Source organism: Lampetra fluviatilis, chromosome 30 (assembly GCF_964198595.1).
Source record: "Lampetra fluviatilis chromosome 30, kcLamFluv1.1, whole genome shotgun sequence".
Lineage (NCBI taxonomy): Eukaryota > Metazoa > Chordata > Hyperoartia > Petromyzontiformes > Petromyzontidae > Lampetra > Lampetra fluviatilis.
Genome location: NC_136304.1, coordinates 4,979,229 through 5,006,095, shown reverse-complemented (window position 1 = coordinate 5,006,095; position 26,867 = coordinate 4,979,229). Strand labels below are relative to the sequence as shown.

Here is a 26,867-nt window from a genome sequence, read left to right as displayed (position 1 = left end):
ATTTTAATTAAAATTTTTTACCTACGTGACTTTACCGAAAAAACTAAGCGTATGTGTCCATTTTGCCTTCAAAGAGGCAGAGATGGTCATGAAATATCACAGTGTGTCGGGCGTACTCAGGACACGATCGCTTCCACTCCGGCACATTCACTGTCGTGTTCATGTGAATGCCTCCCGAGTGGCAGGGAGGAGATGCATCCAGTGTCTCACAACGCCGTGGCCGTAGCTGCCTCCGATTCAGAAACCAGCGAGCAGCAAGTGGCTGCCCAGCGCTGGAGCGAGCGGCTCGCAATTGGCAAGGCTTTGCGAGTTCAACTCCTCTCTGGGGGGGGTGGGTTGATTCAGCTCATCAGTCCTCCAGGGTCACTAAAACGATGACCACGTCTGTGGGGAAGTCAACGGTGCTTGTCCTGTGGATGGACTCTCACCCGCCATAGGAACGTGGGATTTCCACCACTGGCTTAGCGGCTGCGCAACCCGAGATGAGCATCGCCGCAATGCCAATCTTGGCAGGAAGTCCACTTCACCATCAGCGTGGTCATCATGAGCAATGTTTTAATCCACCGCTGGATGAAGGACTCCCCAAGCGAACCTGCGGATGTAATAATTCGCCCAGCACCTGCGTACGAATACCAAAAAAATTTAATTCGATCGAGCTCAATTAAATGTCTCCCCGCTCACGACTGGTTAGATGAGAGTGCGCGCACGCACGCCGCGTCGGCGGATGGGAATTCGAACGGCAGGCAGGAAATGCGGTGCAATTCGGTTGAACGTTTGTTGGCCAACGCGACCATCCTCCTAATCCCCCCTCCTCCTCCTCCCCCCTCCTCCCCTCTCTCTCGCCGCGATTCTAAAGCTCGTCCACGCAAAAATCAGCACCAGCGGAGACACAGTCGTATTTTTTTGCCACCCCCCCCTACCACTACCACCAGCCGCCAGCGTAAGTGATATTCCCTCGCCTGCGTCCCTAACGAGCACAACTGTGTTTTAGGGGAAACAATAATCGTAATCACAAAATAATTGAAAGAAATGCTGACTCTTACACCTCCGCAGAGCGAGCGGGCGAAACGCTTTGTTTGTTTGGAAAGATTGCTCATGGGAGACCCGTTGGGCTGTTTTTAGTGAGTGTGACAGACCCCCCCCCCACGCTCCGCCCTCTGGGCCACGTTTCACAGGGCTGTGATCTGTGATGTGCCACAGGACGTGGGATAAGGGGTCACTTCTGCAAAGTGAACATGCGCTGTCTGTACAGTCACAGCTCAGATTCCCGTGACTGGCTACCAGCACACCGCAGGATGGCTCTGAAAGTCTACACAATCCTCCACGCACTCTCCTACCTCTCATCTCACTCTACTCCCCTCCACGCACTCTCCTACCTCTCATCTCACTCTACTCCCCTCCACGCACTCTCCTACCTCTCATCTCACTCTACTCCCCTCCAATCACTCTCCTACCTCTCATCTCACTCTACTCCCCTCCACGCACTCTCCTACATCTCATCTCACTCTACTCCCCTCCACGCACTCTCCTACCTCTCATCTCACTCTACTCCCCTCCACGCACTCTCCTACCTCTCATCTCACTCTACTCCCCTCCAATCACTCTCCTACCTCTCATCTCACTCTACTCCCCTCCACGCACTCTCCTACCTCTCATCTCACTCTACTCCCCTCCACGCACTCTCCTACCTCTCATCTCACTCTACTCCCCTCCACGCACTCTCCTACCTCTCATCTCACTCTACTCCCCTCCACGCACTCTCCTACCTCTCATCTCACTCTACTCCCCTCCACGCACTCTCCTACCTCTCATCTCACTCTACTCCCCTCCACGCACTCTCCTACCTCTCATCTCACTCTACTCCCCTCCAATCACTCTCCTACCTCTCATCTCACTCTACTCCCCTCCACGCACTCTCCTACCTCTCATCTCACTCTACTCCCCTCCAATCACTCTCCTACCTCTCATCTCACTCTACTCCCCTCCACGCACTCTCCTGCCTCTCATCTCACTCTACTCCCCTCCACGCACTCTCCTGCCTCTCATCTCACTCTACTCCCCTCCACGCACTCCCCTACCTCTCATCTCACTCTACTCCCCTCCCCGCACTCTCCTACCTCTCATCCCACTCTACTCCCCTCCATGCCCTCTCCTACCTCTCATCTCACTCTACTCCCCTCCACGCACTCTCCTACCTCTCATCTCACTCTACTCCCCTCCACGCACTCTCCTGCCTCTCATCTCACTCTACTCCCCTCCATGCACTCTCCTACCTCTCATCCCACTCTACTCCCCTCCACGCACTCTCCTACCTCTCATCCCACTCTACTCCCCTCCACGCACTCTCCTACCTCTCATCTCACTCTACTGGTAGCTTGGTAGGTAGGTCAGTAGATGGGTGGGTCAGTCAGTAGGTGGGTGGGGGGGTCTGCACGTGTGGGTGGCCACGCATGCCGCTTGCTGCCAGAGTCACAAACAGCTTCCAGTTTCAGCAACTGAATCCACGGCTCTCACTTCCCATAAAAGTTTGCAAAAAAAATAAAAATTATGAGCGCGCAAAACAACTTCTCGTGCGCATTCCAGCACCGCGCAACAACATGCGGGAAGCATTACAGCGCCTGGATCCATCGCCGCACGGTCCCCTCTCTCTCCGCCACCGCTCTCTCTGCGATCGACGCGTGAGTCACTTGGCGCGGCAAACATCTTCCACGCGGCGGAGTGAGGGTTTAAGGTAGCGGCGACGGCGGTGGTGGCAGTGTCGGCCTCGCAAGCTGCTCACCAACGCGAGTGTGTATGTACGTGCGTTGAACTTCTTTCGCACCGTACATAGCCAACCGTGCACAAACGGAGGCAGCGGGAACCGTGCTGCCGGGCCGTCCGCGAACGCACGTTTCACTCGCATGGTTTGAAAGAAATACGTAACGATGGGCTATAATGATGATGATGATTGAGAATGAAAGTGGTTTACCACTCGATGTGCGTGCGGCAATGCTCGTCTCGTGGGATAGTCGCTGTTTCATGCGCCATCCCAAGTTTTTTGCTCGGCGTGCTGATGTCCCGTATTTATTTTATTGCGTTATCACGCGTGTTGAGATGCTACGGCGTTGAAGCGCCAGTTAAAGACAAATCGTTATCGCCTTTACAAAGCCATCGGCCAGCGCTAAACATTCTACACTCCTATGGTGGGAATAAGTCCATCCAGAGCATAGCCATTCAGAGAGTGGTACACATTTCATTCACCCTGGAGCCCTGAAATGACCCCCACAGAGGAACGGAATTAACCACAGAGCTATAAATCCGCATTCGAATCCGGCATTGAATTCACAATGCCTCCCACCACGAGCCGTGTCCTGGAAGCGCAAACCCATTGCTGCCGCTGCCCCTCCATCGCCGCTAAACGGTGCAAACGAAACGCCAGGAATCTGGCCGGGTGCTTCGGGCCGGTTTTGGGCGATAGGAAGGAAGCAATCGGCACGTCGCTGGCGGTCTCGTGCGCGCGTGTGTGTGCGCGCATGTGTGTGTGTGCTTGTGTGTGTGTGTGGGCGTGTGTGTGTGTGTGTGGGCGTGTGTGTGTGCGCGTGTGTGTGCGCGCGTGTGTGTGCGCGCATGTGTGTGTGTGCTTGTGTGTGTGTGTGCGCGTGTGTGTGTGCGCGTGTGTGTGCGCGCGTGTGTGTGCGCGCATGTGTGTGTGTGCTTGTGTGTGTGTGTGCGCGTGTGTGTGTGCGCGTGTGTGTGCGCGCGTATGTGTGTGTGAACGTGTGTGCGTGTGTGCGTGCGTCTGTGTGCGCGCGTGTGTGTGCGCGCGTGTGTGTGTGCGCATATGTGTGTGCGCGCGTGTGTGTGTGCACATGGCCTGGCACAAGCGTCGTGGTGACGTCACCACCACTTAGTGGTGAATGGCGGTTGTGTTGTTGTGGGGGAAGCGGTGGTGTAGCGGTTAGCGCGCTGCGTTACGAACCCGGCGACCCGAGTTCGATTCCCGCTCACGGCCAACATCAGTGACGATTATCTGAACCGGTCCTGGGCCTCCCCTAGGTCGACTCAGCCTCAAGTGAGTACCTGGTGCACTGTGTAAATATCGCCACTAGGGAGGCAAAGGCGACCAGGGCGTAAGACTGGCCACCCATCCCCTTGTGTGCCGTGCCGGCCCTCATAAGTGCTGCTCGCTAACGGCGCTTGCCCCAACAGTCTGCCAAAGCTACACGGGGGATCTTTATCTTTGTCTTTGTGTGTGTGTGTGTGCGTGCGTGCGAGACTCACCTTGCGCGCACGTCTTGCCACTCCAGCCCGCCGGGCACGCGCACTCAAACGCAGCGTCCGTCTCGGTGCAGGTGCCGCCGTTGAGGCACGGATCGGAGAGGCAGGCGCGCTCCACTGGACGCATACGAGCGTAGTTACACACACACACAAACAAAGACAGTGATCTATCTCCCTCATAGCCTGTGACAGACCGTTTGGGCAAGTGCTGTTTAGCGAGAATCTATGAAGGCCGGCACGGCACACGAGGGGGTGGGTGGCCCGGCCACCGTTTGACTCCCCAGTGGCGATGCTTACACATCGTACCAGGTACTCATTTGAGGCTGAGTCGACCTAGGGGAGGCCCAGGACTGATTCAATTATTTTCCACTGTTATTGGTTTTGAGCGGGAATCGAACTCGGAGTCGCCGGGTTAGTAAGCGCATTGTCCTAACCAATGCGCTATCTTTTCCCACACGTACATACACGCATGCATATACAGCGCACACATGTACTCACAAAACATACACTGACAAATACGCATACAAGGCGAGCAACGCCTGAAAATAATCCGTGGAGGGGTGGCCAGGCAGCTCAGAGGGCAGTCAATATTTACGCCTGTATTGGAGCACTGAGCCAACGCAGATGACATCATGGGTTCAAATTCCAGGCTCCCAGCCGAGATGAAACCAGGTTCTCGTGTGTAGCGAGTTTGATGGTCTTAGTCCAATCACTAATGACTGCACACACAAACAACCACGTAATTACAATTTGGCTAAGCTGCTGATAATTTGGAATTTCCACCTTGACACTGGTACATGATGGAATTCGCTTGCAAATGCCCATTAAGGACCACCAAACGTCACGTGGCAGGAAGCTGAGAGCTCCCTCGGGAACTGACGACAGAGCCCCGGTGGTGTCGTTGCTTTAGCTTATGAGCGTTGACTTTCCAGGGCTGCGGAGACTTGGAAGCAAACTCCAAGTGGCGCCTCCATGGGAAGGCTCCTCGTGTTGGCAAAGCGTGTCGCCTTCTCCACGGTCGTTGGTCGTATTTTCATTTTAAAGCTGTTTATTTTAAAAATGTTTTTAAATATTTTACCAGGTAAGGCCCGTTGAACTGTATAACTCTTTTTCAGAAGCGACCAGACTACAAATGATAACTCAACGAAGTGGCTTGTTATCATGTGGACATTTACAGCGGCCAAATACTCTGAACGCATATAGACTCTAAATGTGGAGGGAAAATCGGAGGATCCAGAGAAAAATCCACACGACTACGGGGAGAACGTGCAAACTCCAAATATACAGCAGGCGTCAGGGTCGAGATCGAACCCACGTCCTCTTGTATACCAAGTGAGGTAGTTAACATCTCGCCTTCAGCCGTCTCTGAACCACCGTGGTGGTGGTGGTGATGGATTCGATGCCGCTGCTGCTCAAGCGTAGCGGGGATGGCAGTGCCAATTGACCGGAGCAGCCACGGAGAAACAGCGCTCTACCAGAACGATGCTCCAGTTCATGTGCTGTGAGCTTCTTCAGGAAGTGAAGGAAATAAAGAATCTTCGAAACAGTGGTTGCGTGGATTCTTCTCCGGGTCCTCCTGTGTTTCCCTCCATGTTTATAAACACGTGTTTAGAGTATTTGGCTGCTATAAATGTCCACGTAATAAGCCACTTTGTTGAGCTACCGTTTGTGGCCTGGTCGCTTTTGAAAAAGAGCTACATCGCTCAGTGAGCCTCACCTGGTAAAATAATGAATGATTTTAGCATCATTGTTAACCGTTTCGTTGAGCGTACGAGGGACCCCAAACCGGGCCACATGCCCTCGAGTCGCGACTGGGATTTTGACTTTCCGTGAAAATGTGCTTGTTATAAATAGATTTATTATTATTATTGTTGGACACCGTGCTGAAACAACGCGCCGAACTGCCCAGAGAAAAACATCGGAGAGCCACGCAGTGGCGCGACCGAAAAAAAATATGCGCGGCAGGTATCCAGGGGACGCGCCGGGAACGGTTTGGCGGAATGGTGCAAGCGGGGACGGCCGCGGCTCTCACCGATTTGGCACTCGGCGCCGGAGAATCCGTCGGGACACGCGCATTCGTAGCTGTCGGGCTGCGTGTTGGAGCACGTGCCGCCGTGCTGGCACGGCTGGTGCCGCCCGCAGTAGTTCAAGTCTGGCGCGAGAGACGGGCGGGAGTTGAATCGGTCGCACGCACGCACGCACGCACGGTCGAGCCGGTCTCGTTATCTATTTATTGCAATAAACGCGTTCGTGATCCGTTGCCACAATTGACATTTTCCATCAAGTTACGGAGACTTGAGACGTTGTGAAAGGGGCCGAATATTCTTGATTCTTTCGGTAAAGTCACGTAGAAGGGAAGTAATAAAATAATAAAACGTAATAAAATTCTCACGACGTTTCCGCCACAACGCAAGCAGCCGTCCTCAGGTGAAGAACTTGCGTTGTTTATTATTTTATTATTTCCCTTCTACGTGACTTTACCGAAAGAACCAAGAATATGAATCCCTGCAGTCACGAAAGCTTTAAATCGAAACATTACACATTTGAAAGGGTGCATTTAACCTTCGAAAAATGGGTCTCACAGACCACAATGGCATATTATTTATTCCAAAATGAAGACGACAATACTCTGTACACGTGATAATTGTATTATCAAGACATTTTTTTGGACAAATATACAACCCCTTTGTCAATCCTGGAACAATCCAAGCAATCATCATCAGGTGTGAAATCCACGCACGCACACACACACACAACATTTTCTATCCGTGGATTTCACACCTGACGACGATTGCTTGTGTTGCAGTCGAAACGTCGTGAGAATTTGTATTAATTTCCATAAATATTATTTCATTATTTCCCTTCTACGTGACTTTACCGAAAGAAACAAGAATATGAATCCCTGCAAGTCACGAAAGCTTTAAATCACTTTACCTTTGTCACAGAGGAGACCTCCCCAGTTGGTCTGGCAGTGGCACTCCCAGGGCTTCGAGCAGCTGCCGTGCACGCAGCCCGGGTGCGGCACGCAGTGGTCGCACAGGGAGCCCTGCCAGCCGTACTGGCACCTACAGCAGCGAACAGCGGCAGCGCGGGGGACTCGGTTACCTCGCTCAGTGGTTCTCAGCCCAGGACGCACGCGGACCTCTGCCGATGACGTGGCAATGCCCCGCGGGGGGAAAGGGGGTGATTTATAAACGTTTCGAAGGCCGTCCCGTTCATTTTGTGCTCAATGTGCTTTGGCACATCATTGGTGTTCGTTATCCGTGCATTTATTTCTCAGAACCACGGTGGGTCGATTGAAACAAAAATTCAACAAGCGCCAAGAAAGGTTGAGAACCACTGACATAGCAGTTGGGGCCACGCACTGGTCACCCGATTCGGTAATACACAAATAAATTAATTAAGCAAGTGTTCCTTTGTATACTTTTTACAAAATGATAACACAAAAATAAGAACAAAACAATTTGGGCTGAGTAAGCAGTGGTATAGACACTATTAAAATATGAATCTATAATGGTGATCCATTTATAGATACCACCAATTTCGAATGTCAATCCGACTTGTCAAAAGTTGCCTGGATTTTGCGAAAGCGATGGCTGCCTATCTCACAGAGAAGAGTGTTTAATGATCGCGCATTATTCACATGATCACTCTTGTTCCCAGTCCACATTTGTGACAGATGTGAAGATGCTGTGAAAAGAAGCACTGTTGTTTTTTCCACAGTAATTGTTCCCGATACTGTACTGTACACATTTTAGTGGGGTATCTATACATGGATCGCACGGTACAACGAGCACACTTCTCAGAAATCGTAACGCTACGATCCCGAACGTTTACACAACAACAAAAACATTAAACCCACTACCCCCTCCGGGGGGGAACAAGCGACGAGCTGGCAAGGTAACTGCAAATGCACGCGAAATTAGAACGACTTGACTTGCATGGTGCGCGATGACGCAGATTAGCACGGCAATTACTTGATTGATATTTACCGTAATGAGCTCAGCTTTGAAAGAGCCACATTACACATGAATTATAACCAGAACGAATTTTCCAGGATGTGGCCAGCCAAAGCGTTTTGCGTTTTTTTTTTACACATCAGAAAGGAACCCCGCTCGCCAAATGCTTTTGCCTTCGTTCAAAGCGGTGTCACATTAAGAGGTGCGCCTTGGGCACGGATTTTGCCGGAAGGTTTATTTGCGTGCGCTTTGAAGCTGGCGGAGTCCTGGGTTCGATTCCCGGCCGCCGCCGCTACCCCCCCCCCCTACCCAACCCACCCACCCAGCCAGCCAGCCTCGCCCGCCCGCTGCATTTCACAAACTCACCACCCTCACCGGCGTGGTGAAGTAAGGGGCCGTCCATAAATAACGTCACGCAATTTTGGACGATTTTTGACCCCCTCTCCTCGTCACACGGCGTTACAAAAAGTCAGACTTCCCTCAAATATGACGTCACAAAGCTCTACCCCCCCCCCCCGAAAAAAAAATAAAACATGCTTCAAATCGCTTTAAGCTATAGTCATTGTAGTGCGTATTTAATGTGGCGCTGTACTCTGATGTTGTAGGAGAAAACATTTATTAAAAAGTCTATCTAATTAAGTATAACGTGTTGTCTATATTTATTTAAAGTTGCGCATTTCCATATGACGTCACATTTCTCACCCCCCCCCCCCCCCATTGTCACACATCGTCACAAATATCTGACCCCCCCTCCCCCCTAGATGCGTGACGTCATTTATGGACGGCCCCTATGGTCAAACAACTCGACGTGGCCGACGCGGTGTGGTGGTGGTGGGGGGGCCTTTACATTATTATCATCAACTCGTACTGCTGTGGGTTAATGTTTTTAGGTTTTGTTTATTATATCGGGCAATGCGTGATGTTTGTTTATTGAACTTATTATTAAAATAAACGCGTGGCATTTGACATGTATTACTCAGGCCAACACTTGAAAAATAAGGATTTAAGCTTCAACGGGTCCTCACTTGCATTTAAATAAACGATATCTCATCATCATCATCGCCGTCATCATCTGACATCATCTATCCACTGCTGGATAAAGGCCATCCCTCATGGACGCTCCTGCGTTGCAGCGATCCAACTGGCACCCGCTCAACGATCTGACCTCAATCGCTCCATCTCCAATTACCGACGTTCTCCCTCCCGCTTTTGCCCAAGGAAAGTAGACCTACTTATCGATCCGTAGGCTATCGACATTTCCTGGGCGGTAACAATTTGTGGCGGCAAGTGGCAGAAGAGCATACACGGGGGCCACGTGGCCCTCTTCGTTTGGTTAAAGCCAAACAAGCACAACAGGAGCTTTCTATGAAAGAACAAGTATAGGTTTCGCCCTTTCTGGCAATAAAACCGTTCGCCTTTTGGCGTTGTTGTTCTCTGGCTTGACACTGGTGAGACAAGGCCCTGAAGAAGGCTGTCTCTGGTATAGACCCGTCAGTTTCAAAGTCAACGCATGTATACATTATCGGAGCATGTTTTGTTTGCATGTCCACCACAAGTCAGTGTGATTAATGCAAGATTTGAAGCTTTCGTGACTGCAAGGATTCATATTCTTATGTTTGTTCGGTAAAGTCACGTAGGTAAAAAAAATTAAAATTAATAAAAGTAAAATAAAAATAAAATAAAAATCACGACGTTTCGGAGACAACACAAACCTAAGAATGTGATTAATGCAGACATGATTCCTCGCAAAAGGTTTCTATTTGGTGTTCGAATATCTTAACACCTTCCTGTTTTATTGCCAGAAAGTGTAAAACACATTCTCATTTTTTAAATCCTTTAAATTAAGTTCACTTGCTTGCTTGCTTGCGCGCTTACGACCGTGCAAATCTTTCGGTCGTTTTTTAACCCACTTCCCGTGATCCAATCGAGCTGACATTTTGCACACAGACTCGTTGTGCGTGACAATTTATTTTAGTGAAAATATTTTTCCAAAATGTTACACTTTTTAGGATTTTTTTTTATATTTAATTACCGATTGCTTAATGGTGGCAGGCAATCATCTGACCCATAGGTGGCAGCCATCTCAAGCCAGAGGACGAGAGGACTCTAGCCGCCACGCATATAAAGGATTTATAGTGAAAAACTTTGTTTTTACGGGTTAATTTTTTCATACTTTGATACTGACAAAAAAAAGTCCCACGTAGTCGCTTTTTACTCTGAACGTTTAATTTTCTTTTGTACGATTATATATAGAGAGAGCGAGAGAGGGACGCGGCCGCTATCACGTTGGGCTCATTCGCGTTTGCAATCGAGCGCTCGGCTCGATCGTGTTTGGCGTGGGTCCCCCCCCCCCTGAGCCTCGCGTAGCGCAACGGCCTCGCGCGTGCCAAGACACGTGATCTAATTTACGGGCGAGATTTGTAAACACGAGGTCGCCGTGCTGCGTGGGCAAAGGGTTTTTAATGTGGGCCAGGGGAGGCGGGCAGCAGTTTGTAATATTTACTCGACGACAACGCCTCCCCCCTACACTGCCCAAGGGCACTGCGGTCTTGAGTGATGGGTAAAAGCGCAGCCCTGCAATTTCTTGCTCGCGTCGCTGCTGGCAGAAGAGCCCTGCCTCGAGAGGGCACTTTGGAGAGAGCCGCGCTCAGAGGGTGTTTGGCCTACTCCTCCGCATGTTGGAAGAGGTGGTAGTACCCGCGTTTTACCCCGCCACACGCGATCTGCCGATTGACTCCTGGTGGTGGACCAGTTTATAGCAGAACACACGGATTGTATATCAAGGGGTGCATTCTTGCCAACCCTATCGTTTTAACCGGTAGGCTGTAGATCAGGGGTCCTCAAACTTTTTAAACAGGGGGCCAGTTCACTGTCCCTCAGACCGTTGGAGGGCCGGACTATAGTTAAAAAAAAACTATGAACAAATTCCTATGCACACTGCATATATCTTGTTTTGAAGTGAAGAAACAAAACAGGAACAAATACAATATTTAGAATGAAGAACAAGTAAAGTTTAATCAACAAACTTGCCAGTATTTCAATGGGAACTATGGGCCTGCTTTTGGCTAATGAGATGGTCAATGTCCGGTTCCATTTTGTCACTGCTAGTCGTAACAAGTGATGCAAGTGTGCATCCGTTAGTCTAGATCTGGTTGGAGATTTCAAATGTTTCATTCTGGAAAAAGTCTGTTCACAGACATAAGTGCTGCCAAAGATGGTTGCCATTTTGAGTGCATGGTTCCTGAGATGAGGATATGTCTCAGAGGGGAGAGATGCATAGAAATTATGAAGGCTGCTTGACTTGAATGCGTCTTTCAGAGAGTCACAATTCTGCAGTTTAGCCAGTTCCATTTGGTAAATTGTATCCACATTTTCAATGTCAATATAAAATGGGTTACGGAAAAGCTGTATGTCCTGTTCATGGAGATGAAGCTCTATAAATCTAAATTGGAACTCCTTTTGCAATTTTTCCAGTGAATCCACACATGTTTTATTTGGGAATTGCAACCAATGGTTTTTCCGCTAACAGATTTTGAGTTGTGGGGAGATGGCAGAAGTTTTACTCCTTAACTTGTTTGATGAGGAGGCCTAATTTTACTTCAAATGCTTTGACGTGATTGCATATCACAGAAGAGCTTCCCCTTTCCTTGAAGTTGCACATTGAAACTGTTGAGTAGCTCTGTTACATCTGTCAGAAAGGCAAGGTGCCGTTTCCATTCTGAATCATTGAGCTCTGGTACTTCTTTGTTTTTTGAAAGCAGAAAAGCTGTAATCTGTGGAAGTAAGTCATAGAAACGTTTCAAAACTCTCCCTCGACTCAGCCAACGGACTTCTTTGTGGTACAGAACATCTTCATAGTCAACATTTAGTTCAGACAGAAATTCCTGAAATTGTCTGTGGTTTAGTGCATGAGCTCTAATGAAGTTAACACAAGATACCACAATTTTCATAACAGAGTTCCACTTCAGTGATTTACTACACAGCGCTTGTTGGTGGATGAGGCAGTGTATGGCTATTGGATGAGAATGGTTATGTTTGTCCATCTCTTGGTTAATGCGAGCAATTACTCCTTTCTTAGACCCCACCATGCTAGGAGCACCATCAGTTGTCACACTGGCTAGTTTAGCCCAATTCAGCTCCAAACCATTCACAGTTTGGCAAACCTTTTCATAGATATCCTCTCCTGTAGTTGTTCCTTTGATGCTTTGCAGTGCAGCAAGCTCTTCTGTGACTTCGAAATAGTCATTCGTCCCACGAATAAAAATTAGAAGTTGTGCAGAATCACGAACATCATTGCTTTCGTCGAGTGCCAAAGAAAAATAGGAAAGTTTTTTTGTGGAGTTTTGCAAATGCTGATGCAATTTGTCTCCCATTTCTTCAATCCTCCGTGTAATTGTAGGTCCTGAAAGACTCACTGTGCTAAATAAATCGGCCTTCTCTGGACACATCTCTTTGGCAACAGAAAGAAGGCATTCTTTAACAAATTCTCCCTCCACGAATGGTCTGCCAGTGCACGCTATTAGCTTGGCAACTTGAAAACTTGCTCGCAGTGATGAAATATTTAGCTGCTTCTGCTTCACAAAAGTATTTTGCTGAGTTGTTAATGTATTTTTCAGTTTTAATATTTTATCTTTTCTCACTTCTCCGACCAAACAATCATATGTATCTTTATGTTGAGTTTCATAGTGTCGACGTAAATTGTATTCTTTGAACACAGACACTATATTCTGGCATATCAGACACACAGCTCTTCCCTTGTACTGCATGAAAAAGTAATCATAAGTCCACTTTTCTTTGAATATCCTACACTCCGAGTCAATTTTTCTCTTTCTTGACATCAGTTTCCTAGGGAGTCAAAATTTCTATTAGTAAAATACCAATATATATACAGCGCTACAAAAACAATATACCAGCAATAACTTTGCCCACACAGAGACATACAGACTGCACTGCCCATCAATGCAGTCTGATTGAGGGAACTCCGCTTTTACCCCAGGCTCACACTGGTGCCGGTGCCATTAAAACGTTAATTACACCTGCAGTTTTGTTCACAGATCGCAGTACATCCCCAGCACACAGGAATATCACTGGGAGTGGAGCCGAGGGGCAAGTGAGGGAGCTGAGGGAGGGTTGAGCCAGTCAAGCGCAGCCAGGGGAGGGCTGGCAGCCTTAGGCCTGGGGGGCAAGTCCAGTCAATTGGCCCATTGAACCATTCACCAGCGCAGCCCAATGAGTGCCCACAGCCGCAGCTCAATCAGTGCCCACCGCCGCAGCTCAATCAGTGCTCACCAGCGCAGCCAAATCAGTGCTCGCCACCGCAGCCCAATCAGTGCCCACCACCGCAGCCCAATGAGTGTTCTCCAGCGCAGCCCAATTAGTGCTCACCAGCGCAGCCCAATTAGTGCTCACAAGCGCAGCCCAATTAGTGACCATGGGCCGGATAAATGTCCTCGGCGGGCCGCATGTGGCCCGCGGGCCGTAGTTTGAGGACCCCTGCTGTAGATGTTTGTAAAAATTACTAAACAGCTCTATAAAACTTGCAAACGGTTTTTTTCCTTCCCATTATTGGCACACAAAAATCAGTACGTTGTAATATATGTTTTTTTTTCCAACTTGTTACCAAATTGCCCACCGTTTAAATCGTTGGGGTTGGCAAGCGCGGTTGGATGTGGAAGCGGCGGTGGTGTAGGGGTGGGTGGGATGAGAATGGGAAGGGATATAGGGGAGCCAGGCAATCATAAGGAATTTGGGGATTCAGCTTGGTGGGGGTTGGTGATGGAGGCGGGGGGGGCAAAGAATAAATGAAAAATAACGAGGGGGGGGGGGGGGGGAGGTGGTGGAGTGATTGAAAAACCGCTGGCCTAATAGCTCAATGAGAAAGCCGTGGCACCCGAACCGAACCGTATTGTTGCCGCGACAAAGCGGGAGGGTGCGACGGAACAAAAGCGACTTTATGCGGCGTGTGTGAGAATCGGGGAGCGCTCGCCCCGCGAGTCACGGGCCGGAGGACAGGGGCGAGGGTAACAGATGTCTGGTTTCAGTGACAAAAGGCATGAGAAAATGCACTGTACTCTACCCCCCCCCTCTACCCCCCCCCTTGTCCACCCCCTCCACAGCCCCCCCCTTCCATCTACCCCCCTCCACCACCCCCCCGTCCACCCCTCCACCGCCCCCCCTTCCACAGCCCCCCCCCCCGTCCACCCCCTTCCACAGCCCGCCCCCACTCCACCACCCCCCCCCCGACCACCTCCCCCCTCCACCCCCCCCTCTACCGCCCCCCCGTCCACCCCCTCAACCGCCTCTCCCCCTCCACCGCCCCCCCCCCCGTCCACCTCCCTCCCCCCCTTAACCGCCCCCCCCGTCCACCCACCCCCTTCACCGCCCCCCAATTCACTTCCCACAGCCCCCCCCCGCCTCCTGTCGCTCTCACCAAGTCACCTCAATGAGTTTAACACGTCGGCGGCTTTCGCGACCAAAATAAAAACAAAACCTCGATTATGAAAACTCAACACAGTTCGCCACTGGCGCTGGCACGGCTCGAAACGTCGTCTATTTAGAATGTACACGCGTGCATAATATTTGGGAGCAGTGCTATTGACGTAAAGTGTTGAGATTCCGTTGAATGTACTTTGTCCACCACCGCCAATGCAGTATTACGAACTGCATTGATGTTTCGATTTAAAGCTTTCGTGACTGCAGGGATTCATCTTATTGGTTCTTTCGGTAAAGTCACGTAGAATGGAAATAATAAAATAAAAATGTTTTATTTTTATTATTTTATTATTTCCATTCTACGTGACTTTACCGAAAGAACCAAGAAGATGCATTGATGTTTGTTTGATGAGTGTAAGTCGCTCAGTTCCGTTCAGAATCAGAATATTTAAGATTTGCTGGAGCAATCCGATGAGCTATGAAGCTCTTTTTCACAGGTGGATAGTAGGGATGGGTCAGAAATAAGAGATGATTAAACTTGTTTAGATAGATGTGGTTGCGTTTACAGTGCGCCAATCAGTTTCAAAAACAATGCATGCATTATCAGAGCATGTTTGGTTTGCATGTTCAGCACAGGTACGTGTGCTTAATGCAGACTTGATTCCTTGCAAGAGATTTCTATTTGGTGTTCGAACATCTTAACACCTCCTGTTTGATTGTCAGAATGGGTAAAACGATTTATTATTTTTCATACATCTCTCAAGGTATTGTCCATTAAAAAAAAATACACGCATGTATTATCCAGGCATTTACAAATGAGCCTAAGTTTCGGTTTGATACTGACATAATCATCATCATCGCTTACTGTGATTTGATCTTTAAATGATCCTGATTATTGTATCTACGTGATTGAACGTACAAGGGGGTATATAAACAAATCATCCGTTATTGAAGAATCGAAATTCGACGGCAGTTTAAACTGCACGGTTGAAATGCTGGCGGCATATTCCTTTAAATAATTACGATATCTTAAGCAAATATATCTTAAGCGATGTTCAGCAGCACATTTACAGAATAATTTGAAACAATGACAGCAGAGAGGTGCTGGGGAGAACCTGCCACGTGTGTGTGCGTGTATAAAAAAAATACTTTAATTGTATATAGCGTCATTCATGCTATCATCCCATAACGCTGTACATTAATTATATATATTTACCAAATCATCCTATATACAGCCACTACTACCAAGCAAATGAAAACCCCTTCTACTACCCAGCAAAAATGTAAAATGAATAAACAAGAAATGACACTGAAACAAAGAGCACAAATAACAACAACAAAAGTTATGAACAACAAAGATATGAGTCCATGGGGTCTAACTACACATCCCAGATTACAGTCACCAACTTCCCAGCGAAGCCAGGGCACTTTCACGGGGGGGGGGGGGGGCGGAGTGCCAAAAGAAGTTACCACTCATTTACGTCAATCAACATTTCTATCGGACCTAACTGAAACTGAAACTGCTGTCGAATGAAACTCCTTCATGAACGGATGACACTTCTGTGTATGCCCTACGCAGCACACGCATCTTACAAGTGTAAGCACCTACGGTCGCTCATCCGAACACTATCCAGGCTCGACCTTGCTTAGCTGCCGAGATCTGTCGGGAATGTGGCACTGCAATACAATAACATTTTGGACATGCAATGCCTATTTCCTTCCATATATGATGGCTGATCACGGATTGAGAGCTGATCTGTGATTTTTGTCGCATGTCCGATGTTGTCGTATCACAGAGCGCCCATTGTGATTTGGGAATGTGCAAACGTTTCCGAATAAAGAGTATGATTGTTATTAATTATTAAAATCAACGTTATTGTCAGGTGCACCGTGGGGTTCTGTGACAGATGGCGCGGGGCAAGAGAGAGGGCACTGCCCATGGGGTCTCCTGGCTCTGCACAGCGACTGTGAGAATGCCCTGCATGGGCACAACGCACATTCCACAGTGCCTCCCCCCCACCAACCCTCCAACTCTCCACCCCCCTCCTCCTCCTCCCCAGAGGGCCTGACCTATGTTGAGTCAGAAAGGACATTGAGATGGAGTTGGAGGTGATGGGTGGGTGGCGGCGGCGGCGGTGGCGGCGGTGGTGGTGCAGCGGTGCTGGGGGTATCATTGATGATGGTGGGGGGTGCAAGCTGGACTGGCGCGGTGAGGAGGGTGGTGGAGGAGTGGAGAGTGGAGGACGTCCCAACCGCCACCACCACCGTGGCAGGCATTCCTTCGATAGAAAGCAAAACCTCGGAGACAGGGAGGCCTTCAGAGCCCTCGGAGCTGCTGTCCGTCAGAGTCTTTGGCCTGAATAGTTTGTGGCCACGTCGCGTAGCGTCGCAACCACTCGAAGTGAGCCGGGGGGTGGGGGGGGCGGCTAGTATCCGCAGCGATGTGGCAGGGCGGCTGTCACGGTGGGATTGACATCACGTACAGCTGGAGCCAGGGCTTCAGTTCTCATTGAATATTTTCTGGGTCACCGGTAGACTGGGGGTTGGTGGCACGCAACTTGCGGCAGCAGCAGCAGCCATAGCGAGAGGTATGGTGGATGTGGTGAAATATTTTCTAGTGAGAGCCAGCTGCATTAACGCCATGACTGGGGAGCTAGCGGTTGACTGTGTGACTCAAAATCGGAGAGTTCTCAGTTCAGCTCCCAGTTAAAGCTACATGTTTGTCCTCTTAGGCTTTTTCGGTAAAATCACGTAGGTAAAAAATAAAAAATAAAATTAATAGAAGTATTATTTTATATTTTTTACCTACGTGACTTTACCGAAAACGCCTAAGAGTACGAATCCTTGTAGTCACGAAAGCTTCAAATCTAGAATTACATGTTTGTCTTCTGTTTTTTTTTCTGGGCGCCTGTGCACAAATTGATGTCCATTCCAATGTCACTAAGTCCTGCAGCATGCGTCAAACACAATCCAACTCGACGTCCCAATGGAATACCACCCTAAAAAAAAACGTTGAGACTCAGCAATACTTGTTGCGCGTATTCGTAAAATTTGTATTGTTATAATTAACTACATAAGCAAATATGTTTTCACACACCGATGATTCTAGCCCTTTTTTTTATTAAAGAAAGACCAGCCAGTCTGCATTGGAGTTTGGCTGCCGCTTCGTAACCGATTGGGAATTTCAGGAGCGTGGACGTTTCCAAACGGGCGCGATGAGCTCTGAATCAGAGGTTAAAGACTCCGTAACATTATGGGGCAAAGAGGAAATCATTATGCGTGTGTGTCACAGCTAAAATCCCTAAGTTGTGAATGTTAGCTATGACCAAACTAAACGTTTCCTGCTGATCACGGTGAGAAGCCGTCTTTGTTTTCCCAGAGCCACAGTGCGTGGGCCCCTCGCTCAGCCGAACCTTTCGCTCAACATTCCCGGTCGGCCTTTTGCTCACTGGGAGAGGTCACTCCTACCACCTCTCCTGCATCCCGTCGTCAACAACTCCCTTACCCCCAGACATCTGTGCTGTCTACTCCCTGCCCCTGTTGAAATCCAGGCACAAGATTCTCCCCGTGAATGCCTGTTCCTTCTCTAACATGCAAAGTATATACTACGTGCCTACGATGTGATCGCATCGAGAGGCTGTGTACATTGAACGTGTTGCTGCTGCATTGGCATGCCTCCTCTCTTATCCATGATGTACAAGTGTCCCACTGTGTCCCTACAGCATCGCATTGCATCGTGAGTCGATTAATTTGGCATAGAAAACGAGGAGACGGGGATGAGCTCAGATGCAATAAGCACTTCTGCATTGGCAGTGGGTTTAAAAAAGTATCTATATACATTATTATTCCACACAACCGAAAATAAAAATCCGAGAGAAATGTTAAGCTACCTACTTGCACTCCCCGGGCACTTCACAGGCGCCGTGCTGTGCGCTGCATCCCTGCCGGCATATCGCTGCACGACACAGAGAGAGGAGGAGGCACAGAGGAAAAAGAGTCATTAGCCGCACGCCATCAATCATCAGTTCAACGCATTGACGTTAACATTGCAGATCATTTGTTCAAAAAAATCCATTCCTTCTTGAGGATTTTAACCGGCCACCCCTCCCCCCCCTCCCCCAATATCGAATCTTCGTCGATCTGGTTCATTCACAGGTGTCTGGTGACACGAGGACCAGGTCAGAATTCACCGCAAGCGACGGCCGCTGGTAAATACGAGAAGCCAGACCACCGCGGGGAAGGTAATGCACTCGGCTCAGAGTGGGGGAATCGATGATGGCAGTGAGGCGCTGTCTGATCAGCCAGGAGACGGCATCACCCTCTCGCGGCGATGCATACTAATTCTAGATTTGAAGCTTTCGTTACTGCAAGGATTCATATTCTTAGGTTTTTTCGGTAAAGTCACGTAGGTAAAAATTTTTAATTAATAAAAGTAAAATAAAAATAAAATAAAAATCACGACGTTTCGGAGGCATACTAAGTCATTAATAATCATAGACGGATGGATGGAGAGATATGGCAAGACAGAAACGAACGATATAAAGTTGTGTTTCTTACAATTCATGTTGAATATCCTTTAAAATGCAATATGTGCCCGTGACAAATGTCACGAATGAATGGATGTCAACATTTGCCCTAAAAGAAAAATTATATTAAGCAACGTTTCGGGTACTGCAGCACACATGAAGGGCCGTTGCTCAAAACGTCGACTATTTTAGGGCAGTGTTATTGCCGAGTGTTTAGCTTTTGCTCTTTGCGATCATACACCACTGCCAACGCAGTTTCGAGTATTAAAAAGCAATAGATGTTTTACATTATGCTAATATATTCAAGTAATTTAATACAAATAATCATCATCAGCCATTATCAAACCGCTGCTGGATGAAGGCCTCCCCAAAGCCGTTGGCATAAAAATCATGGTCTTGGGAAGCAACAAAATCATTATTATCCCTTTACTATCATGGAGCAAGTGTGGGTTTGTTACTCTGTTTACCTGTCCGGATTCTCTACTTTTTAAAAGCCCATTTTTCTAGCGCGTAACATTAACACGTGCCATAAAAATAACGGTTCATAAGTTGTTGTTTTTTTTTATTATCAAAAACATTCCTTCACCTTATTGTCTATTCATTTCTTACTTAAAGTAATTCAGATGTCACGAATTCTAACCGATGACGCCTGAACCTGACATTGAAGCCAGAAGTCCCACCGTGTCCTCCTCAGCACCGAGGAGGTGAGGTGCCGTGAGACGCGACATCTTCTCATCGTCGTAATAACAATAGCAACAACTCATCATGCAATCCATTGATCTAGGAGAGCCTCACCGAGTCTCGATATTTTGTTTCGTGAGCATATTGCATCGGGCGTCGTTGACAAAAGTGTTTTGTGAGGAGAACTTTTGCATATCAGGGGATATCGGCAAAACCCAGAGAAAAGCCTCGTGCATGGCGGAATAACACTTAAATAGGTTCATGATCCTTCGTTCAGCAGTGGAGTGACCATGGCTAAGCATGACGATTCAATACCATTTGGATAAACAGGGTGCTTCAAATTTTAGTTTTAACACTTCTGAGGATTTGCAACAATAACCACAAGAAATGTGTCTCCGGGCTCTGGAGACCACCTGGAGAAGATTCCAGCCGTGTGTTGACAACGATGGCGAACACGTGGAGACTCTTTGATTTTTTAAAGCTATTAACATACATTTGTTATCATGTTACAGTGTATTATGCGTTATTTCCCCATTAAAAACGATAGCCTCATTTAAGTATTAACATTTTTTTGAAGCACCATGTATATTCCATCTAAATACAATGCCATCTCAAGACACTGAAGAACCAGTAGTTTAGATCGGGAGGGGCTGCTGGTATCCATGGGTTACCATGGGAGATGTTATCTCCCTCGCCTGGTACGCAGGAGGTCATGGTTTTGATTCTGGGTCCTGACGATTGATGCCTGTACAGGATATTTGGAGTTTGCGTGATATTTCCCCGTGGCTGCATGGATTGTTCTCCGGGGTCCTCTGGTTTTTGCCGCCCACATTTATAAACGTGCCTTCAAATTACTTGGCTGCTACTCTCAATACCCCGACATGATGATGTAAGCCACTTCGGTGAACAATAATGTGTGGCCAGGTCGCCTCTGAAAAATAAATGCAGCAAATAGCTCAGCTGACTTTACCTAGCAAAACAAAACAGTTGAACGTATTACCAAAGAGGGTCGATAACCACAGTGGTACAGGGTCGCCCACTTCGGCATTCATTCCCCCACCCCACTCCTCCACACACACACACACACACCTGGCATCCCGTCTCACCTTTCTTGCAGTCGGGTCCGGCCCAGCCCTCGATGCACACCTTCCCGCCGAGCCCGTCGCACGAGTAGTGGCCGAAGTAGTCGTTGCGGGGCTTGCAGAGGCGCGTGCAGTTGGCGCTGTAGTAGTGCGGGTCGCAGAGGGCGCGCACGCGGTACTCAAGCTGTGCGCGTGGGCCCGAGTGCAACTCCGTGTGCCAGAGCTCCGTGGGCAGCAGCAGCCCCGAGTAGGTGGCACGCGCGATCAGCTGACCCCCTGCACGCACGCAAAGACAAAGATTCACCAAACCACCCAAAGAAGATTCACCAAAACACTGAACAAAGATTCAGCAAACCACCAACACCCCCCCCGCCCCCCGCGTTATAGCCTCAGCAGACTGTTGGGGCAAGGGCTGTTGGCGATCACCGATGAAGGCCGATACTAAACCATTTTGTTTTCTTTTAGCAGGTAAGGCCCGCTGACAGAAGCGACCTGGTCACAAATGATAAATCAACTAATTGGCTTATCGCGTAGAAATTTGTAGCAGCCAAATACTCTAAACGCGTGTTGATCCTAAATGTGGAGAGAAAACCCGGAAGACCCGGAGAAAAATCTACGCGACCACGGGGGAGAACACGCAAACTCGGGGAGACACACGGGGGGAGACACACGGGGGGAGACATACGGGGAGAGACACACGGGGGGACACACGGGAAAACACACGGGGAGAACACGCAAACTCCAACTGCACAGCAGGAGTGAGGGTCGAGGTTGAATCGCCCAACTTTTGTTTCCCCAGTGACGACGTTTACTGCACTTGATGGCAGTGAAAGTGGTGTATGATCAGCCAGCAGGCGTCATCATCAACATATGGAGAGACATAACAAATCATTTATCATTTAACATTACTTGATGCAGAAAATTGGCAAGACAAAAATCATCATTGCTAGGGTACTCATTAAATGCTAAGTTTACCTAGAAGAGGGCCTGGAATGGGTCAAATGTTTCTGACTGGTGTTAGCCATGAGATAGAATTGAACTCGGGTAACCAGGTTCATACGCCAGTGTGCTAACTGCTGTACTCAGCCATCCTTATGAATGCAAAAAAATCAATCTGACTTCAGCACTAATTCATTTGCGCAGATGGCCAAAGCCCCCACTGTGCGACCATCTGACAGAAAACAATAAAATCCACAGAATCAACTTTTTGGCAGAACATTTTAAAGAAAAAGAGCGTCATGAAATCAAAACCAAAAGTTTTAACAAACGCAAGCCTGGGTGGCTTATGTGGGAGTCATTTGCCGTTAAACAAACTAAAACTATTCTTCATTTGATTCTAAATTGACCTGAATAATGTATTGAAAAGACAGCCAGAAAATGTTGCTATTTAATGCAATTCAATTCCCTCATGACCCAGGGAAGTTTTATAACAAAGTATACTTCGCTGAAGCCAACCAGTTAAATAGAAACCAAAAACCTCAGGCCAAGCGATGGGTGCTCTAATCCAGAGGCTATTATGAGGAATTCTTGGAGGGCTTAGATATTCAAATAAATAAATAACTATACTTCATTTTTAAACTATGCTCCCCATCTTGCACTGATCATATTCCAAATAATAATATTATTTAATTTTCACTTGGTTGCTTATTGTTTTTATTATGCAAACATTAATATGGTTTAGAACTTTTAAAGGGAGCCACGCTGGGCCAGAGATTTTTTCTGCTGCTATTCTTTGATTTTCGATAGATTACCTTAACCACGAGCTTATTTCATTTTTTAAAGAAGCACTTTTTAAACAAAGTTTGTTTTATTTATTGAGCTGGCTGGGTGATTCAACTGACAATGATCAAACGAAGGTCTCAAATCAGGATGAGCAAGTTGATGGTCCAGGCCCTATCACTGAAGACTGAACAACAAAACGTCTCATCACAAATTGGTTCACTTCCATCTCTCAGAATTAAAATATCTTAGATTGATTGGCACGCAATGAACACTTTTCTTTCAAACGTAGTTCCATGATGTCTGTTTCAGCGTGCCATTCTCTAACGTGCAATTGATGCACTGCTCCGCAAGGGTTCCAAATGTAGACTTCATCTCTCTCGTGCCACGACGCCAAAGGCACAGCTGGAATAACATTCGGAAAACAGACAAACGAACTAAATGTCAACGCGTGCTTAGCATATTATTCGATTTTCCAAGAGGCACAACGAGATGTGCACTGGCTGCTGTTTGGTGCCACATTCACAGTACCAGGCCTTGTGCCCAAGGAGCATCTAACAATGCAGTACATATTTAATGCAGGTTTAATTACTTCACATTTCATGACTGCAGGCCCCTTTATCCCTTAGCAGGCAGCATTCTGATGCACAAGACGCACTTTCTCCCACTGTAATTTAAGGTAGAAGATATGGGTTTGTCTGACAATCCGGTAGATGCGTGTTTGTTTGTGGCCATATTTGTATAACTTTATTGACACCAGACACACCTTTGGGGTGTGCGTCTTACTTTATGGGGGTCCTAACAATCCAGAGAATATGGTATTTTGCGTGTGAACGGCTTTTCGAGACGGGAGTTGTTCTTGTTTAATTTCTAGCGAACCACGAATTCTGCATTTAAACATGTCCGGCTTGAAATGGTTATACTACACAGACGCCTCGCTCTAAATCAGCTCGAGCCTCCTGTAAATCACGTGACTTTTGTGCGAACCCTCCTACTCTGAACCCCTCCCCTCTCCCTGCTGCCGCCGACTGTGAAAACAGACGCCGCTTCCTTGAGCAGCAGCATTGAGGCCCTCTCACGTAGCCTCTTCCGCTCGATACTGATCTCTCCGGACCCCTTAACTCCCATTCCTCCACTCCCTTCCCATCCTTTTCCTCTAATTTCCCATTCTTGCTTTCCTCCCCTTCCCTATCCTGATTCTTCTTCTCCTCTCAATGCGTTACATCTTTGACTCTGCACCCCTTCTCCGTGGTGGTGTACAGCCACGGGTGTAAAGAAAAAAGTTTCCAGTTGAACACAAAAAGAGTGGCAATAAATATAACCGCCGTGAAAACAGCGCAGCGTTGCACCACAGTGGGCGCCAGCTGCGCGTGTGACAGACCTTCGCGGCGGCCCGAGACGGACAACCCAAGCTCGCCTTGCTCACAGCGAAGACAAAAAAAGCGTAAATCTGCAAGTTAATGAGAGGCGAAAGGCATCGGAGCCGCGGGGAACGCAAGCACCGACTTGCCGGGATTTTTGTGATGATTGGAACAGTTAACTGACTCAGGGTATTGTGAGAGCAAAGACAAAGATCCCCCGTAATAGCCTGAACAGACTGTTGGGAAAAGTGCTGTTAGCGAGCACCTATGAAGGCAGGCACACGGAGGCGGTGGGTGGTCAGCACCACGCCTGACCGCATTTGTCTTCCCCGTGGTGATGTTTTTTTTTTACACACCGCACCAAGTACTCATTTGAGGCTGAGTCGACGTAGGGTGTGCCCAGGACCGGTTCAGATAATCGTCACTGGTGTTGGCCATGAGCGGGAATCGAACTCGGGGTAGCGGTTTCGTAGCGCAGCGCGCTAACCGCTACGCCACCGTTCCCCGCAAACAGACGCACACACACATCACACACGAGGTCTTTACTGTAGTCAGGCGAGGCAGCACTTTGACATTACGCTTTGCCTTGGCAGACATAAACCAGATGCAAAGTGTTACGGGCAGAAGCAATTATTGGCATCAGAAAACCAACATGGTGCCTTGGAGATTTCCTGAAAGAAATTGCTCGGCTTTGATCTGAGCGCACTAACTTGATCGACGAGTCAGCGGGGAGCAGCGGTAATGGCACGCGTACCGCGCCGCGCTTCTTGTCACATGCGTTGGATTGTTTGCGAAGCTGGTTTCTACCAAACAAGCCCGCTCGCTCGCTCGCTCGCCTATTCTGCGCACGAAATCGGCACGCAGGATCTGTTCGGACCTAATGGTGTAATTCACCGCAGGCTTTCTTACCAAATAATCTCCAACGTTGCCAGGTGCAGTTGAGAGGCAGAGAGTATCGCCGTGCGTTAGAGCCTCTTTAGGATCAACATGACATGTCCGATCTTGATTTGAAGCTTTCGTGACTGCGGGAATCCATACTATTTGGTTCTTTCGGTAAAGTCACGTAGGTAGGCAACATAATAGATCACGACGTTTCGATCGCCACACAAGCAATCGTCCTCAGGTGAGCAATCGTCATCAGGTGAGGACGATTGCTTGTGTGGCGATCGAAACGTCGTGATCTATTGTTTTGTCTACCCACGTGACTTTACCGAAAGAACCAGAGTATGACACGTCCAGTTCTCCATGGGGCTGAAGCACAGATCCCAGCCTTCCCACCGCTCGATATTATTTTAACCGTCTATGTTCCAACATTTGTTTTTATGACTCGCACATTCGACTTGCAATGCAGAGGTTTGCCGGTCAGATTCCATCTCCCGGCACGGCAGTTGAAACGATGGTGCAAGTTTCTTAAAATCTCTCCCCGACCGCCTCTGTCCACCCAGCGGTGCAAATGGGTCCCACCACAGTTCGTCGGTCGACAGGTCACGCGCAGTGGGATAAAGTGTGGGTACTCCCACCTCTTCTAAGACGTCTGGCCAGCGTGGAAGAGTAGGCCAAATACCCTCCAGGGGGGTTATCTTGAGCTTCCCCTAGCGGAGGCGCTTCCACCAGCGATATTGCGAATAAACCTCAATAAAACCCATGCATACCTTCAGCCCTTCCAGCCCGCGGGGTGACACCCATCACTGCCATATCCGGTCACGTCACGGCCTCCACGCCTACAACACCTGGCAAGCACTGGCCATCACCCATCCAACTACTAACCAGGCTTAAGCCCTGCTAGACGTCTACCCCCCCACACCTCCCCGATGGCATTGGCGTATTATTGGTCAAAAGTCACGGTCACACACTCACGCCAATACGTGTGGTCTTCTTTTTCTTCTTCAAAGCCAGAGGTCTCACTGTTGCATGGGGGTCGGCTGCTCAGATTGTATCTCTCCGCTTATGGTGGCTCCTACTCTGCGCCTCTTTTTCTCGTCACACGATGACTGCTGCGGGCGCATTCACCGCAATGCCACGCACCGTCTGCTTCACGAGGGACGTTAAAGGCCCCCCCCCCCCTGACGGCATCACCCAATAGTCGACCATCATCTGCCTGCGTCAGGGCCCGCTTTTGGCAAATTCGCAAATCACACCGCAAATGACTAAAATCGGGATTATGCACTGACCAACACCCCCCCCGCCACCCCTACTGGCAGACTGATGCCCCAAGGTCGCTCTTGCAAATGAGACTCACCCTCGTTTACTTGAGTTTTCACCATCCGATTAAACAAAATAAACCTGAATCTTGGATATCCATTGTCCTCACATCTCGTTCCACGGCCTCCTTCTATGCCACTACCCTCAGCTCGATCTGTCTTGCTCGGCAGGAAACTGGAGCTTAAGCACTTTTAAATCTACATTGAAAACTCATTTATTTAAAACAGAATTTTGCGTTTAGTTTGTCCTTCCCCCGCTCATCTCCGATTAGCGCGGTTGGCTCCGTCCGGTGCGAAATTGTTCAACAAACATCCATTACTCTTTAGTTATTTCGGTAAAGTCACGTAGGTAGACAAAATAATAGATCACGACGTTTCGATCGCTTGCATTGCGATCGAAACGTCGTGATCTATTGTTTTGTCTACCCACGTGACTTTACCGAAAGAACCAAGGAGAATGGATTCCTGCAGTCACGAAAGCTTCAAATCAAGATACATACATTACATTATTTTTATTTACGTTATTGATTCCATGACAAAAACATCTAATTCCATCTCCTTGATTGACACATCCAACCCATCAAACCCCTTTTAAATTGTTGGCTTCCACTCGACAAAGATTCCAATTTTATTCATTTATGCTCCAACG

General features: G+C 48.3%; 1 protein-coding gene across 1 annotated transcript in view; it reads right to left on the bottom strand.

Moving 5' to 3' along the window:
- LOC144943352 (uncharacterized) overlaps window positions 1-26,867 on the bottom strand; it is an 89,281-nt gene that overhangs the window by 30,070 nt on the left and 32,344 nt on the right. The window contains exons 4-8 of the mRNA XM_078870727.1: window positions 20,962-21,213; window positions 18,543-18,603; window positions 7,192-7,322; window positions 6,290-6,409; window positions 4,261-4,374 (exon numbers count right to left, since the gene is read on the bottom strand). Of these exons, the coding sequence (XP_078726853.1) occupies window positions 4,261-4,374; window positions 6,290-6,409; window positions 7,192-7,322; window positions 18,543-18,603; window positions 20,962-21,213 (678 nt within the window). The remainder of the gene's footprint in view (window positions 1-4,260; window positions 4,375-6,289; window positions 6,410-7,191; window positions 7,323-18,542; window positions 18,604-20,961; window positions 21,214-26,867) is intronic.